At 49.8% G+C, this 17,108-nt stretch overlaps 5 protein-coding genes across 5 annotated transcripts; 3 read left to right on the top strand and 2 right to left on the bottom strand.

The window, feature by feature from the left end:
* Positions 1-775: 775 nt before the first annotated feature.
* Positions 776-2,200, top strand: ALT_2382 (riboflavin transporter MCH5; the record flags this gene model as incomplete). Its single annotated transcript, XM_089599325.1, has 2 exons — positions 776-1,154; positions 1,221-2,200. 2 exons carry the CDS (start codon positions 776-778, stop codon positions 2,198-2,200), a joined length of 1,359 nt encoding a protein of 452 aa, XP_089456471.1.
* A 61-nt stretch (positions 2,201-2,261) lies between these two features.
* On the bottom strand, positions 2,262-3,116 carry ALT_2381 (alpha/beta fold hydrolase; the record flags this gene model as incomplete). The annotated part of the gene is made up of 1 exon (XM_033564337.2): positions 2,262-3,116. One exon carries the CDS (start codon positions 3,114-3,116, stop codon positions 2,262-2,264), a length of 855 nt encoding a protein of 284 aa, XP_033420228.2.
* Positions 3,117-5,457: 2,341 nt separating this feature from the next.
* Positions 5,458-7,258, top strand: ALT_2380 (putative transporter mfs2; the record flags this gene model as incomplete). Its single annotated transcript, XM_033564336.2, has 5 exons — positions 5,458-5,513; positions 5,571-5,672; positions 5,718-5,771; positions 5,825-6,286; positions 6,334-7,258. 5 exons carry the CDS (start codon positions 5,458-5,460, stop codon positions 7,256-7,258), a joined length of 1,599 nt encoding a protein of 532 aa, XP_033420227.2.
* Positions 7,259-7,516: 258 nt separating this feature from the next.
* ALT_2379 (MIP/aquaporin family protein) lies at positions 7,517-9,455 on the bottom strand (the record flags this gene model as incomplete). Its single annotated transcript, XM_033564335.2, has 2 exons — positions 7,517-9,367; positions 9,420-9,455. 2 exons carry the CDS (start codon positions 9,453-9,455, stop codon positions 7,517-7,519), a joined length of 1,887 nt encoding a protein of 628 aa, XP_033420226.2.
* Positions 9,456-12,589: 3,134 nt separating this feature from the next.
* On the top strand, positions 12,590-13,595 carry ALT_2378 (arylamine N-acetyltransferase family protein; the record flags this gene model as incomplete). The annotated part of the gene is made up of 2 exons (XM_033564334.2): positions 12,590-12,966; positions 13,025-13,595. 2 exons carry the CDS (start codon positions 12,590-12,592, stop codon positions 13,593-13,595), a joined length of 948 nt encoding a protein of 315 aa, XP_033420225.2.
* Positions 13,596-17,108: the final 3,513 nt, after the last annotated feature.

Below are 17,108 nucleotides of genomic sequence, written 5' to 3'. Positions count from 1 at the left end.
TGCTTTGAGCATGCAGACTTTTGGCGTGGCGCCTCATCGAGCAGGTCTATCAACACCTGAAATGGATCGTTTCGCAGACCCGGTTGGTAAATGCTTTGAACCAGAATCTTATGGCGCTGCCTCGGCTTCGGGATCTGCAGCGGCAGCAGTCAGAAAGCTTGTATTTATCTATTGCCCCTGTAGATTGAGATGAACAGTTGCCTGAGGTATCCTCGCGAGCAGTTTAAGCATGCCAGGATTACTCGGGGATATCGTGGTGAACTGTGACAGGAGACCGAGGCCACGTCTGTGGTTTTTCAGGTATGTGAACGACGTTAGGTGATGGCCAAAGAAAGAAGGCAACTCGTGCTTCTCTATAAATCGAGGCATACCAAGGATGGTAACGTGTAACCGAAGGAACATTACTGCGAGAACCAGTGAGTTCAATAGGTAAGCGGGGTAGACCTGTTTAGTGCTATCTGCTTGCATGGAGAGTCAGATCCGACAAATCCGTTAGATCCATCACTGGCACAGGGACTGCCACGAATCACTCGGGTGCTTTTGCTCTGACGTAGATTAGAACGATTACTACAATAGAGTCCAGTCCTTGATGGAACCCTCCCACCAATCACTCTAGAGCAAATGCTTGGCTCTTGTGTATTACCCATGATCTTGCAGCACTGGCTGTTGCCCCTCCTTGCACTCTCTTAGACTTGTTGCCCGTTTTATATTTTCCCCCTCAACTAGATCTCTTGTTAATTCCAGGCTCCAGTATATTCGCGTCAACGTTCTGGAAATGGAGGGGCCACAGATCTCATCTGAGAAGCCATCTCAGTGCTCTAAGAAATGCTTGACACAACCAGTCTCTGCATCTCTGGATGAGATAATCAGCTACCCGGAAGGAGGTATCGCAGCCTGGACAGTCGCTTTGGGCTCCTGGTGCTGTATGACCGCGGGGCTAGGCCTCATGAACTCGGTGGGTGTACTGGAGGCATATGTTTCCACGACCCTCTTGGCAAACACCTCTACGGACTCTACGGGATGGATATTCGGCATTTATGTCTTTGTTTCGTACTTCTGTGGCTTACAAGTCGGACCGATATTTGACGCCAGGGGCCCTAGGGAGCTCATCATGATAGGGACCGTCTTTCTGCTCGTGGGAACCTTTACACTCGGTTTATGCACAGGTTGTCTTTTCAGCAACGATTCCTCGAAGGAAATAGCTAACATGTAGCCTCAAGAGTACTACCAATTTGTCCTCGCCTTCTCCATCCTCAGCGGAATCGGAAACTCCTTTCTCTTCACCCCGGCAATGGGTGCCATCTCCCACTGGTTCGACAAACGCCGCGGCGAAGCATCCGGCTTTGCATTCACCGGCAGCGGATTCGGCGGCGTCCTGTTCCCCCTCATGATGCAATCCCTGCTCCCAAAAGTGGGCTGGGCCTGGGCAACACGCATCGTAGGCTTCGTGCTCCTCTTCCTCTGCGTGATCAGTGTCCTCCTTTGCAAAAGTCGACTCCCCCCCAAGAAAGGCGCCGCGACTTCATGGCGCGATATGCTGCCTGACCTGCGCATATTCTGGGACGGCACCGGCGCGATGGCAGTAACCACCGCCGGTGTTTTTCTCATCGAATGGGCGTATTTTGTCCCCCTCACCTACGTTCCCAGCTACTATCTCACGCGGCAGGGCCTTTCAAACGCCGAGGCCGTAAGCGGCGCTGCAGCGTTCGCGTACCGGCTCCTCGCGATCTTGAACGCGGTCTCCTGTTTTGGACGATATTTCATCGGCTACGTAGCGGATAAAAGTGGCCGGTATAATACCATGATCGTATCGAATCTCGTCTGCCTGGCTGCGGTGATCGGGCTATGGCTACCGGATGCATTAGCGGGAACTGCGCCCAGTAAGACGTTGATGATCATGTTTGTGATCGTGTTTGGGTTTGCGAGCGGTTCAAACATCAGTCTAATGCCGGTGTGTCTGGGGCAACTGTGCGACACCCAAGACTACGGGAGGTATTATGCAAGTGCGTATACGGTTGCCAGTATTGGATGCTTGACGGGCATTCCGATTGCTGGGAGCTTGATCACGGCTACTGAGGGGGGAAGGAGGGGCTTCTGGGGTGTCATCCTGTTCACTGGGCTGAGCTATATGGCGTCATTTGCGTGCTTTCTTTGGGTACGTGTGCGGGTCAAGGGTTGGGATGTGAAGACAGTTTGGTAGCGGCGCAGCAGATACTCGGTTACGTCGGTAAATGACAAGCAATTGGCCCCAATCGAGGCAACTATGAATGCCCCTTCAGGAACGTGACCAGGGACTTCGCAAGCTTTTCTGGCTGATCCTCCGGAGAAAAGTGCCCGCAATCCTCAATAAACTCCAATTCTGACCCGGGAATAGCTTCATGCAATTTAAGGGCCCAATCAGGAACCTGCCACCCATCATTCGCGCCCCAGATCAGCTTAACTGGCAGTTTCCCTAGCTCACCCAACCGGTCGGCAATCTCCAGCGTATGCTTGGGATCATAGAACCGGACCTGATGCTGGTAGAGACTCGCCTGCCCGACGGGCCCAGAAATATACCCCAAAAAGACATCAAGACTCGAACTCTCGAACTGCTCCCGTTTGTGCACAGCAGACCGCAACCAATCCCGGTAATGCTCGCGATGTCTTGCGTCAGGCGCCCGAATTAGGGTCTCCAGCCCGTCCTCCATCTGCTTCTTTGTTCTCGCAGACGGATAACTGTCGAAACTGACCACATCCACAAGCGTCAGCGAACGAATCCTCTGCGGCGAGAAAATGGCGAAGCGCTGTGCGATCCCTCCGCCAATATCATGAGCTACGACATGGGCTGATTCCAGACCCCAGTGCGCCAGTAACCCCTCTAGGATCGGCACCTGGCCCGAAATCGAGGTATCGATGGATGGATCCCAGGGGCGTTCGGAGAGCCCGTAGCCAAGCCAGTCGAAGACATGGACTCTGTAGTGGGCGCTTGTGAGTTGAGGCACGACGTTTCGCCAGATGAGAGAGCTGGATGGTGTCCCGTGGAGTAAGACGACGGGTTCTCCGGTTGGTTCTCCGTAGATGCCATAGGCGATTCGCGTGCCGCGGATGAGTACGTTTTCCGTGACTAAAGGTTGCATATTCTCTACTTAAGTTTTGGATAATTGATAGTGTAGTAGGCAAGTTGCATGAAAGTCATGGGCTGCACCTCGTGTTTATATGGCTGGTGAGGATCATGATGTCATTTGTCGCATAACTTGCTAATCCCTGTCCATTCCGTGGGTATTTATATGATTACAAACATTTAGTTTTGCTTAATAGTTAGGTATCCATATAATCAACAAGTTACTATATAAGTATTTACAAGTCACTGTTAGGAGTTGCAATGGGTTACCTATGAGGAAGCAGGCAATCCGGCTCACCAGGAGGTCACAATAAGCTTAAGAAGCGCCCAAACAGGATTGGCTCGATATATGGGATATTCATATAGCACTTGTCACCTTCTTAGATGCTAGATCAAGAAGAGGTCCATCGATCCTCTGAATGCATCTGGTGATATTTATTGTAAGGCCCTAAAGCTACTTTATCTCCTCATCAAGTGTCTGAAGCCAGCTGGGCTCCCAGCGCCGAGGAATCGGGATTTGAACATCGAGGGTTCGGGCGCAAAGAATGATCTACTAAGATCGTCCAAAACATGTATTGCAAATCGACCTCCACTGCAAATGTGGGTTCTGTCTAATATCATGCCCAGCCAATGTAATCCCAAGTGCCGGCTCAGCTAAGCCACATGGGTGCCGTGGCGCCCATTCAACGTTGTCAAACGCATCTACCTGGCATAATAGGGCCTCTGTCGCGGTAACCTGTACACCGATCACGACAGGCGGAGGGAGGCTGCATAATGGAGAGATAATAGATGTAACCAAGATTTATACATGTTGGGCGATGTGTAGACGGAAATCATGGATGAGTGGAGAGGGAGAGAAATGTCAAGCAATGTGTTAGAGTGTAATGAAAAGGTTAGGTGACTAGAAAATAACTATAATACAATATGTGAGATGGAACTGGCGACAGTAGTTCTGACAGGATCTTCGAGCTCGAGCTGGGATCGCATACATCTTGTTGCCCATCTTCCAGCCGATACCCCTGTGAATTATAGTCCATGTCCCGCAGCCTCACAATATTAGAAGACTGCAAATGCCATAGCTAATATAATATATTGAAAGCGCGCGGTTGAGTTTAATGTGGGTTTGTCTAGTCACCGACAATTATGAAAGGAAAAACCTTGGCCTCCAGGCTTTAGGCACAGCTTGACAATCTCTAGTATCACAGAAGGCTTGGATACTTTGGTGGAGAACAGCTTATTGACTATATGTTGTGCATTATCTTTGTTAGGTTGCTCATACAACAACAAAAGATCAGGTAGACCCAGTGTAGCGACAGTGAGAGTAATCAGAAGCAAGAGTTGATATACAGTGGATACATCCTGGCCCAGTAAGCATCTAAATAAATCTTCTCATTCTACAGGATGACATGTATCCCACATTCACCCTAAGGAGAGAATGGATCATTGTAGCCAGGACAAAGGAAGTCTACCAGGGCCCCTCATCATCTGGGCAGAGCTTGCAGTCGCTAGCATGCATAACAAACCCTGAAGACTCTAGCTTGAGTAATTTTCTTAGTAGAATCCTACTTGCAGCATCGAACTCAAACATATTCTATTTATACCAACTGAGTTATATGGACTCTTTTAGACTATCTAGTCTTATAACTGTTATAGGATGAATTGCATTACGATAATTTTCTATCCAATGTTGCACGTGCTAATTGTCCGAGCTTCTGAAACAGTGCCAATCCTAACTATACTTTACTACTTTTCATGTTACATCATAAAGAGGACAGCAAATCAAAGGTAGCCATATACCTGTCCATCCTTTAATCTGATTACTCAGAGCTCTGGGTAGACGGATTTAAGGCATCATTAGGCATGGAGCAAGGCCCAGTATGAATAATCCGTGGCAATGAAAGAACCTGCTTACTACATAGAAGACAGTAGGTACCACAATCGGATCGCATGGAGAGATTAACTCGCGCCACTGGAGGTATGAACCATGAAGCAACGAGATGATCAAATCCCCGAGGACTGGATCAACCAAGCTGAGATCATTGCCCATTGAATTTGTGCCACTCGATGACGGCATAGGGCTGGACAGAGCCAATGGTAGGGCTTATCCACCGGCTCGGGCGGAGTTCTCGGCATGCCGAAGCGGATATACTTACATACAGTGGCCATGATCACTTGACGATGGGTGTTGATTTTAAAATTTTTTTCCTCTTTCATTTTTCTTTTCGTCGTCTCAATTCATAACTAATTCTTCATCCCTATACTATTTGGGGTTTACAGTGTCTTGGATGTGAATTGACTTTGAGATGGCTGAAGCAGAGGTCCGCAATGGGGATTCAACCCAACCAGTTGATGACGCAATGCCCGCAAACTCTGCGACCAACACCCAACTGCCTAAAAAGAGTCTGATGGATAGGTTTGTGTGATGCTGTTGATGCAGTGTATACAGTCCTAGAATACTGACTATACTCAGAGTCAAAGGATATTTTGGCGTTGAGGACATCACTGGAGAGCTACGGGATAGCACAGATATCGAGATTCACACTTGGGATGGGCCTGACGACCCTGAGAATCCGTAAGTGAGAAGGAAAGTCTAGAGATGTCAACTAAGAGATTTTAGATTCAATTGGAGTACCAAGTACAAATGGCTACTTACCTTGACGGTCTGCTTCATGTGAGTTCAATTGTGCTCAATTTCAGACAGATGGGCAAGAGCTGACTCTATAGTTCCATCCTGACCGGTCTGCCTGCCGGAACCTATGGATCTGGGAATAACTGGATGGAAAACGAATGGCATGTCCAGAACTCTCCTTTTCCCAATCTCTATTGGGCTACGACCTCCTGGAACATGGGTGCGGCCTTTTGGCCGCTGATCTTCGTGCCTCTCACCGAATCCTCCGGTCGCATGCCTGGGTACTTTGTTTCGTATATTATCCTCGTCGCTACGCTATTCGGATCAGCCTTCGCCCACAATTTTGCTACAATTGTGGTCACCCGTTTTTTCGGCGGTGGTGCGTCGTCTGTCTCGATCAATATCGTCGGAGGGAGTATCAGTGATGTGTGGAAGGGTGGCAAAGCCCGCAGTTTGCCCATGTCTCTGTTCGGGTTTACAAGTGTAATTGGAATTGCTTTGGGTCCATTCATCGGCTCTGCGATTGTGCAAATCCACAAGGAAGACCCATGGAGATGGTAAGTAACTACATCTGCTATTGAAGACCAACCTCTAATGAACTCAGGATCTTCTACGTCCAAATCATCTACAACGCCGCCCTCATCCCTGTCTTCTGGCTCATCCTTCGCGAGACCCGTCCAGACGTGATCCTCAAACGACGAGCCCGCAAAATCCGCAAGGAGACCGGACGGCACGTCTATGCGGCGTCCGAGCTGAACGCCCCGAGTACCATGCGTCTCCTCAAGATCTCCTTCGGCCGGCCGGCCCGAATGTTAGTCTCCGAGCCAGTCGTCCAGTTCTTCACCCTGTGGATCAGTTTTGCCTGGGGTATCCTGTATTTGTTCTTCTCCAGTGTGGTCCAGACATACAGCACCAACTATGGCTGGGGTGTATTGGCTACTGGTCTGGTCCAGCTAGCCATCTCCGTCGGGGCCGTCATCGCCACCGCGGTCAATCCCTTCCAGGACTGGCTGTACCTGCGTTCCGCGAAAAGAAACACAGAGAGACCAGGTCGTCCCATCCCAGAAGCAAGACTGTACACTTCCATCCCCGGTAGTCTACTCTTCACCGCCGGGCTATTCTGGTACGGCTGGGCCAGCCAGCCCGACGTCCACTGGATCGTTCCCACGATTGGAATCACAGCTGCTGGGATTGGCATCTACGCGATTTACATGGGTGTCGTTAACTATCTGACCGATGCATATGAGAAATACGCTGCATCTGCATTGTCCGCTGCGTCGTTGGGTCGAAACTCCTTCGGAGCGTTCCTCCCGCTGGCGTCGCCGCAGCTGTTTAGTAATCTCGGTTTTGGATGGGCTGGTTCATTACTGGGGTTTATTGGGGCTGCACTGTCGCTTGTCCCTGTCGTTCTGGTGCTCAAGGGGCCGCAGATTCGGAGGAGCAGTCCGTTCATGCGTGAGTCGACGTGGGATCCGGAGGAGACGAGTGAGAGGGACGAGAATCAGGCTGAGAAGGCCTCCGATGTTTGATTCAGAATAGATTCGATTCAGTATGCATATGGTGGTGTATAGAGTGTCACGTGAGAGGTGATGATGATATGATCTCTGAGATGCATGACTACCGAAAAGGGACAGTCGAAAACAGTGGACGGGAAATGGTCACTGATGAGCTGATGACGCAGTATAAGCCTGATAGATATATTCATGACGCGGTAGTCTACGCTAGAACTATGTACATATTTGATGTTGTGTTTTAAGTCTATGTATCTATGCATGATTGACTCCCATCTACTGTACAACGGTCTTCTCCCTCCCCAAATGCAGCCTCCTCTTCCACTTCGCCCTACTCTTTCGCATCGCCCTCTGCGTTCTCGACAGCGGGTAGTTGATAGGGGATTCTCCTCCGGTAAAGATCATGAAGTCGTACAGAAACGCCCCAAAAAGTGACCCGGCCAAGGATCCCGCCCACGGCCCATAGAACCAATACGGATTCGTGAACAGCTCACTCCCATATCCCAGCGCCAACAGTGCCAACCGCGGCCCAAAGTCCCGGCTGGGGTTGAATGCGGCGCCCGTCTGATACGAGAATGTCATGCTGAGACAAGCCACGACGAAGCCGATGATGAGTGAGTTCATGCCTGCTCCGGGGGGAGCGTTCTGGTCGTCTCCCAGTGCGAGGACAGTGACGGTGAGACAGAGCGTGCCAACGAATTCATTGAAGAAGGCTGTCGCAGGCCCGATCCAGGTTTGCCGCTGGCTGGTGATGAAGCTGTTGATGATGTCGGTGGGTCCGTTGGTGGAGAGGTAATGCTGGACGGAGTGGTAGTACAGCCCGTACACCGACAGCGCGGCGATAAAGGCACCTAGGTACTGCGCTGCGAAATAAGCAGGCATCTTCCGCTTGGGGAATCCGCGGTAGAACCATAGCATGACTGTGATGGTCGGGTTGAGGTGCGCGCCGGACACACCACCGGAAATGTAGATGGCCATCATGGCGGCGAATCCCCACGCCCAGGCTGTGGTGTTGGGGTTCCCAGCGCCAGTTAGTGTCACGGATAGATCCGCGGACAGGCCGACGGTTAGCTGGACAAAGACCGCCAGTGCCTCGGCGAGCTCCTCGCGGTGATGCGTACGGATGACGGACCAGGTCGTGTGGTTATTGTGCACCTCCTCCTCGACAAGCTCCTGGACGAGAGGGTGCAGGTCCTCCGGGTACGCCGCTTGGTCGAGCGAAGAAAAGGCTGTCAGGTCATCCTTGTCTTCGTGCTCGTCCTCATCCTCATGTTCGTACTCATGCTCGTCTAAATGATGCTCGAGCTCCTCGGGCACGGGCTGCAGAGGTTCAGCGGTGACCTCCTGCTGCGGCTGGGGAGACTGCGGCTGGGCTGGGACTTCAGGCTGCGGCTCCGCCGGATGCTCACCTTCCTGTAAGGTCGACAACTGGTCCACCGCGCCCTCCACATATGAGGGACGCCGCATACGTGTGGATGAAGTACGCGATAACCGCCGGGTAGACACCCCATCCCCAGTCAGTATCTTATTAACAAAGTTGTTCTCCCGCTGCACACGCGCATCCTCAACCTGCGCAGCCATCTTGCGCGGATCCGCGGTCTTCTCGATCTGCCCAGCCTCCAGATCATTAGGATCAACCTCCAGTCCCATCTTCTGCGAGTTCTCCGCCGGCAACTGCGCGTTCGCCCGCGCCTCCAGTAACTCCTCCTTGGTGGGAACCATGCCCGGCCGCACCACGCGCGGCAGGGGCTTCGCTAAACTCCATACCGGCTTTGCGTTGGCGGGCTGCTCATACGCAGGGTTGAGCTCTGTGTATCCTGGATGCACGAATGGTTCGTGGGCGAGTCTGAGTTGAGGTGTTTCTTCTGGACCGGCTAGTGTGAATTTCCCCTGTGTTCTCTGCGCCAGCGTCGTGCGGGACGTGAGGCTGGGTACTCCGCTGCGTCGGGAGGCCGCCGTGCTTCGTCTCCGGAGGCCAGAGTTGGCTGGCCTTGATGCTTCGTGGCCTTCCAGGGCAGAGGCGCGTCTGGTGGGCGACATAAAATCCGCTCGACCGGCTGCTGGAGTGCTCCTGGTGGGTGAGGGGGCTGCTTCTGTGGGATCTTGTAGTCGTCGCGGTACTTCGGACTATCTGCTGTCAGTATGTGTCCTACTTCATCGATTGTATGGCTTTACGTACCTTCGCCCGCGGGCGTCTGGGAGGTCTTTCGTCCATATTGTTTACTCCTCAGTCATTGCAGTCACGCCAAGCTGAGTATCAATTGATATACTGAACAGGTAGTAAAACAGACAACAAAAATATCCGTCGAAGGAATTGACTTTTCCACACTCTGGCTCCTCGGCTAACGACCGGATGACAACAACTTGCGCAATCCCCTTGATTACCGGCTACTGGATACTTCAAAAGCGAAAGATCGGCCTGTCTCTTGTTTCGTGTTGAATTGTGGGCTCATGGCGTAATGAGTGGATCTCATCTGGGTCCTCGGCAGCAGATCAGTCAATTAGCATTCGATATCGTTGATTCTCCTGGCGTGTCGAGCCAATTGGGTAAACTATCAACAACTTCAACTGATTATTGACCCACATTACATCACAAAAGATATTGTTATCCTGTTTTGTGGGTGGGTCGCTTCCATTGAAATTTGATGTGTTCCTGATGTGCCAAGTGCTGACCAAAGATATATCACCGAATTCTTATGCCCACCAATGATATTACTGTGCCTCATCAGATGAGATTGATGATCAAAAGAGCTGATGCCATTGGATAGTGTTGGTATCTGATGTCATACTCATTCTGTCAACATACAGCATTCATGAAAGTACACTTGCACTAATCAAACATCATTTGCCGTTTCCTTAGCGCCCACAGCGACAGGAGAAATCGAAGCCAACGCAGTCCCTTCTCCCTCTTTTCCACCCTTCTCCCTCAACCTCCGACGCATCTTGCAACAGATCACACACTCGAGTATCGGAAAGAACAAACGCGCGATGCTTCATCATCAGCCAAATCCCTAAACCAGGGGACAAACATAGGGAAACGGAATCATCAAAATGAACGCCAGGTCCAACGTGTCCATCCATGGACGAGGATAATCGGATGGGGCATTGCTCAGAGCCCAGTCGCTAAAGACCAGCTGGAGACATCCGACAACTCCCAGAATGATCGATACAACGTTACCGAAAATCAGCCAGCCCACGTCCAGCCGCTTGAGGGTGAAGGAGGCGGCGAGAAGACCGCATACTTCGATCAGGTCGACGACTATCGCGGTGGATACCTGCAAGGTCAGATACGCCTGTAGTTGAAGTGACGGTCGCTTACTGCGAAGATGGCAAAATAGAATGTATGTCTATCGCCCCAGTGAGTTGCGAGATATAGTAGGTAATAGAAACATGCTATGCTGAACGCTAGTCCACACAGCCTGAGGGCCAGGTGGATGAAGGCTGGGAATTGTGGCACTCGTGATCGAGACATATCCTGGAAGTCGGGTGGATCTCACATATCGACGAATAATGGAATGATCGTACGTGCTTCTTCTGGGGATGTCACGGGTTTTGTGTCTGCAGTGCGCATGGACGACATGGCTGTGGCTTAGACCATGAGCTACAGAAACTTGTACCTTGTTCGCCGCATTCTCAGTGAAACAGCAGCTAATTCTGAAAGGGTTAGTGCTTTGGGATTCGGCTATGGAGCCTGGCTTGGTACCAATATAGGTCTGCTTGGTTATAGGCTGCGAACGCCATTGCCAAGTCTGGTGGACATTATTCGAGCCAATTGTACAACTGTTTGGCGCCGACTGTAGAGGCTCAAGGTCAGAGTCTTGTTCTGGACTATCTGTTAGAGGCTATTCATTTGGTGGTCCATAATAGAACCATCTTGAAGCCTTCAGCATTCTGCTGTCTTACAATAAGCTTCTTGGCCTTAGGAGGGATTAGACGTTGCCATATATCAATGGAAGACGAATGACTCGTTACCCCTACCATAGCGCGGAATAATACATGACACTTCGCTAGCGCCCTGGGTGTCTCACTTTGGTGTGCGACGTAATCTGTCGAGTCACTTGCTGAAGGCAGTCGTATTTGATGTTGCTAGTCTGGTAGAGATCTGACAGCGGAGCACGAGACAGCTCCACTATCAAGCAGAGCATGGGGTACCCGGAGGATCAATGAAAATAGACCACCCTGAGCACAATGCAGTGATTGAATCCCAGCCATTAGTTGTTCCTCATAATCTCGAGGTGTAGAACGTTGGTGCAAACGGTCTCTGGTTCTTGTTCGATGGCGCCAGTTGTCTTGACTCACTCTCCGGGTTTGTAAAGTGCAATCATCACTCCAGATAGAGCCGATGAGGCGCTTCCTGCAAGCTAACCTGAGCATCCCCATCGACAGGATGATCCAATCCATCCAGTCGTCATTTGTATCTGGGCTAATATTGAAGGTGCGTTGAAGAAATTTCAGAGTCGAACTATGGCGGTCTGTGGGCTGGAAGTGCTTACCGCTCCGTAGTCGAGCTGGAGGAAATGCCCTTCAATCGTTCCCGATTGACCAGTGTCCAAAGGTGATCGAGAAAGGCAATTTCTGAGTGCATCCCTTGAAAGGACGATTGCACAAAGTGATCAACAAAATGCTAGGAATCGCCCTGAGGAAATTGATTTCCCCTTTTGCTCCACGATGTTGATTTCCAGCTTGAACCGTAGGTCCGATAGGGCATACCTGCTGTTTGTGATGGGTTTCTTGATATTTCACGTGTTGAAGGGGTCTGAGCTGTCTGCGAGCCCGTGGCCGAGCAGGCTTTTTTGCTTCGACCAAGCCAAACAGGAAGACAAGCTACTTCAATAAACTCTCACTTCACCTTTGTAGACCCCTGGCTCTCCGAATCGATGGCTTCGGTTATCAGCGCCCCCCATCCCCGATAGCCGAGGACTTGCGCCACGTCTAATATGAGCAAGCATGGCGGCGCAGTATGATAACCATGTCGTCGACTGAAGCAGCGAGTTCGTATTGGATGAGGCTCCTTGAAGAGAAGCATGGGTTAACTCTTGGCGGCACTTGTTAGTCTTTGGCCCTTTCTGATTTGCCCTTTGATCCCCCGCTTGCCTAGATCCCTGAATTCTGTTGGGTAATGGTGAGATTGAATACGAGGTCCGTCATTAACGACAAGGCTCTATCCTAGAGCCACAAGCCATGGCAGATCTATTCCTCATAGACTACAAGGCAACGATGTAACGTCCCCAAGTATATCAAAGCCTTGCCGGCTTGAGATATTTAGCCTCATGCACATCGCTCTCCTGATATACTCAGCACCGGCCACTCAGGTGATAACCAGGCTTAAGACGGTGGTCGTTATGCATCATGGCATATACGCAAGCCGAACTAACCGGCTACTTCGACCGTATCAACTTACCTACCGACGCCCGCGAGGCCTTATTAGCGGGTAAAGACCGCCTGGAGGCTCTGACCTGTCTTCTGCATCACCATCTGGCCGCTGTGCCCTTCGAAAATATCGCTCTTCACTATACGGCCGATCGCGTCCTAGTTCTCAGCCCGTCATTATTATACGAGAAGATTGTTCGGCGCCGGCAGGGTGGTACCTGTTTCCAGATTACTCGGCTATTCGGCGAGGTGTTGCTAGCCCTGGGGTTTGAGCTGTACATGAGCGGAGCACGCACAAACAAATCGACCAGCGTGGCCGCGCAAGACAAGGATGGCCTCGCGAAATTTGGAGATTGGTATTCTTTCCCCTTCCTCCGTCATATCATTGTTGGCGTATGTCTGCTGATCGTAAAGGCAACATATGATTCTCATCGTCCGGCTAGATGGAAATGACTATCTCGTGGACGCAGGGTTCGGCCCCAACGGCCCAGTCGACCCTGTCCTGCTTCGAGATGGACTCGAGTTTACTGACGGCAACGGGAATCTCGGACGGCGGGGCAGAGTTGTTCATGCCCCGATTGATCAGGGTCGTGCCAGACATCTCAAGTACTGGCGGCTGCAGTTCCGATTTGACGGCAGTCCGGATTGGACGGACATCTATGCCTTTACGGAGAGCGAGTGGCTTGAGAATGATTACCAAGCTGCAGAGCGTGCGGTTCGTGGTAATAAGCGAGCCTGGTTTATGTACCGAGTGATTGCATTTCAGATCGTGCTGAAAGACAGGACGCCTGTTGGTTGGGTGATGATTTGGAATGACGCTATGAGTTGGTCCCAAGGGGGCAAATTATCACGGCGAATGAGATTCGGATCTGAAGAGGAGAGGATCAATGCCCTTGAGAGTGTGTTTGGGATTAAGCTGGGAGAAGAAGAGAGGAAAGAGATTGTTGGGACAGTAGCATTCTTAGGTGGGAAATCAAAGATTTAGACATGTAGATTATGTACCTCTCTCTATGCATGGTTGACTCCCACCTACTGTACAACCGTCTTCTCCCTCCCCGAATGCAGTCTCCTCTTCCATTTTGCCCTATTCTTTCGCATCGCCCTCTGCGTTCTCGAGGAATGATACTTGATATACCATGGTTTCATCATTGGTGTCACCGCAAAACCGGTCCATACATTTCGATGAGACAACCAGCTAAACCTGGGGGAAAACCAAGTGTAGGGGAGAAACCACGCGTAGGGGAGCGAAACCGCCACAAAGTTGGTGATGAAGACGATCCCGTGTGGCCATCTGAAACTGGATCAAGGGTCGATCAATGGGTATTCGATAATGGTGTTAACCTAAGCTAATACTACGTAAGATATATATCTGCAGATTAATCCCACGATTTAAACCAGTATAAGGCATAGCTATATAATAGTATAACCACCTTATCATGCTTTCATCCAATTGTAACTGAATTGTCGATTCCATGCCGGCGCAAGAAGGAGACTACCTCAGATCCATGCGCACGTTCTTCCCACCTGGGCATCGTTGGTTCTGCCAGGTCACATCTTTAGCCCCGCGTTCCTCGTTATAGCTTTTTTGAGGTCTTCAACGGATCCGAGGTTTGGGATGTAAGATTGGGCACAACGCCAACAGCTGGCATGGTGCCCATTGCTGTCCAAGCGGATGGACCCACCGCATGGTAGGCACACCACGGCATTAAGGCCTTCGATCCAAACCTTTTTCTTTATATCCTTATCACAATGCGCACACTTCTTGGCGTTATTGAGCTTGTCGGCTCGCTTTTTGGCGCTCGCAGCCATTGGCATGGTTTCAGCCAATGCCTTCTTCATCTTCGTCTTTCGCCACCTCAGAGTGTACTCACGCATGTAGCAGGACTCACACCTGTACGTCCCTGGATCATCTCGATCCCGGAACCAGTACGTTCTCGTTTTGTTGCTCCCACATACTATACATACTCATGTACTCGCTCGTTTCTGTTTTTGGTGGGCAATCATATAATCCGGCCTGGGGAAATGATGTTCTCGCCAGTATTTGGCACACGTCCAACAAAGGTTTTGTTGCTCGCCATTGGCACCTGATGGCTCCATCTGATAAAATTTGGCATCATCGCATCCACAGTTGCCGCATAGCTTCTCAGGCTGGGCTGCGTGACAGCCCATGAGCTTTCTGGTCGTACCTTGCCGCTCCGGGTCCAATACCGATAGCAGGAGATACGCCACCGTATGGAACCGTAGATTGTTCCGGGTTTCCATTTCCACTTGCCCTTTGTTGTTTTGCAGTTATCACAGACTTTGGGGCAAGAGATCGCATCCCTTGCCTTATCGGCATCGTCCGGTTTAGCTCCTGCAACGGGCCATATGCTGTGCAACCAAATGCTCTTGCAACTTGTTGGTGTAGCTCGTTACAATAGAATTATCGTAATTGCTTCTTCGTGTAGGGTTATGGCTATATCTTTATCCACTCATAGTGGAACAATGCTTCTTTTGCCCTCACAGACTTACTGGACTTGATTATTTTTCTGTGCCGGTGGAGCAACACCATTGTTAGAAATGCTTGGCCCAGCAATAAATACCATCCTCACCATCAGGGTCAACCACGTGGTTGAGACAGACGCCGTGCTTTGTATCGGTTGTTCTGACCAGGCATTCGCTCCAACACCCGAAGAAGCGCAAGTCGCCCAGACGATGCTCCCAAATGACTCTACGGCAAGCCATTGGGACAAGTCCGAATAACGTATTTAGGTCTGTGGGTAATGCAGACTTTTGATATTTTCTGCCAGCAATAAGCACCTAACTGTTTTTAGATTTCAATTTCTCTTCCCTTAGGTATATTAAATAATTCAAATCATCATATAGTAGGGATTCGAATTGTTATATAGTAGGGATTCAAATCGTTGTATAGTAGGGATATCAAATAATTAAATTATTATATAGTAGGAATATTGAATCCTTATATAGTGATCTGTATCCCTACCATATGGTGATTCAAATTCCTACTATAAGATGATTCGAATCCCTACCATAAGATGACTCATATCCCTACCATAAGATGATTCAAATCTCTACCATATGATGGTTCAAATCCCTACTATAAGATGATTCAAATCTCTACCAATATGATGATTCAAATCCCTACTATAAGATGATTCAAACCCGTTACTATATGACAATTCAAACTCCTACTATAAGATGATTTGAATCCCTACTATATGACGATTCGAATCCCTACCATATCGTGATTAGAATCCCTACTATACGACAATTTGATATCCCTATATAGTAAAAATACCAAATGGTATGGAAATGTAATTCTAGTTAGTCGGAAGTCTGAGCGGTCTACATACTTTAAAACACCTACAGACGTTTTTTCGGTTTTGTCCCAATGGCTTGCCTTGCCGTATGACTCATTCCCGCCAGACGCCGGTCCATCTCGACGCGTCTTTCCTATACTCCGAGAAGAAGGGAATATATCAGACATTGTATTTTTTTTAGCCCACCGCTCGGAACCGAAGAATAGAGGCCGATAAATAATGTACTTCATCGTGCAAAGAAGGTTAGGCCTCAGTTTGATAGTATAATAACTCAGCCAAAAAACGTAGATAGAGAGCGCCAGACGCTAGCGTAATGAAGTCGGATAGAGGTAACATCAACGTCCATCTCATTCATTCGTAAAGCGAGGTCTGCTACTAACCCAAATGTAGTTTAGGATGAAGTATTAAGTGATGCGGGGACGTGGGGTAGATGGATCGTCATTATATCCATATGATATAATACGAGCCATGAGTGTGGCCAAACCTGTTCTACTGGGGGAATCTCCATCTGCACACAACCTGACAAAAATCTCAGATCATCTGTTCCCGCAACTTCATCCAACTCGCTCAGCTCCCAATCCAGCCACTCGAAATTCATCATGGAGGGTCGATGTCAATGTGGAGCCATCCGATTTACGACACCACTCCCAGCTCCTTACAAGATATACGCCTGTCACTGTACTGAATGCCGTCACCAGTCTTCATCCTATTGCGGCATAACAGCCGTCTTCCCATGGTTTGAAATACCAATGGTCAATCCAGACGGTACTGCGAGAATCGGTACCTATACTCGGCGAACCTCGAAAGGTAGAGAGCTGGAATGTTTATTTTGCTTGTCATGTGGATCGCGACTTATGCATCGCACTCATGGAGACGAAACCCTGAACGTGAAAGGTGGCTGTCTGGAGGCTCTGACGCGCGAAATGATGTCCAAGGCTGCGCATATTTGGTGCAAGGAAGCAGTGATGGAGATACCACCCGGTGCAGAATGCTGGCAGGAGGACCCGGATGATTAGCAGTCTTCAGCATCAGTACGAAAGCTTCTCTGTATTCTGCTCGAAGATTATAAGGTTAAATATAATGTCCGTCATTACCTACAAGCAGCCTAGAGTTGCATGGTATGAAGATGCTGATCTACTTGGTATTATCATTGAAAACCCAGTATCAACCAACTTAAA

This window comes from Aspergillus lentulus, assembly GCF_001445615.1.
Source record: "Aspergillus lentulus DNA, contig: Alt04, strain: IFM 54703, whole genome shotgun sequence".
NCBI classification, from domain to species: domain Eukaryota; kingdom Fungi; phylum Ascomycota; class Eurotiomycetes; order Eurotiales; family Aspergillaceae; genus Aspergillus; species Aspergillus lentulus.
The sequence above is the reverse complement of the archived record's forward strand: the minus strand, read 5'-3'. Positions and strand labels throughout refer to the sequence as shown.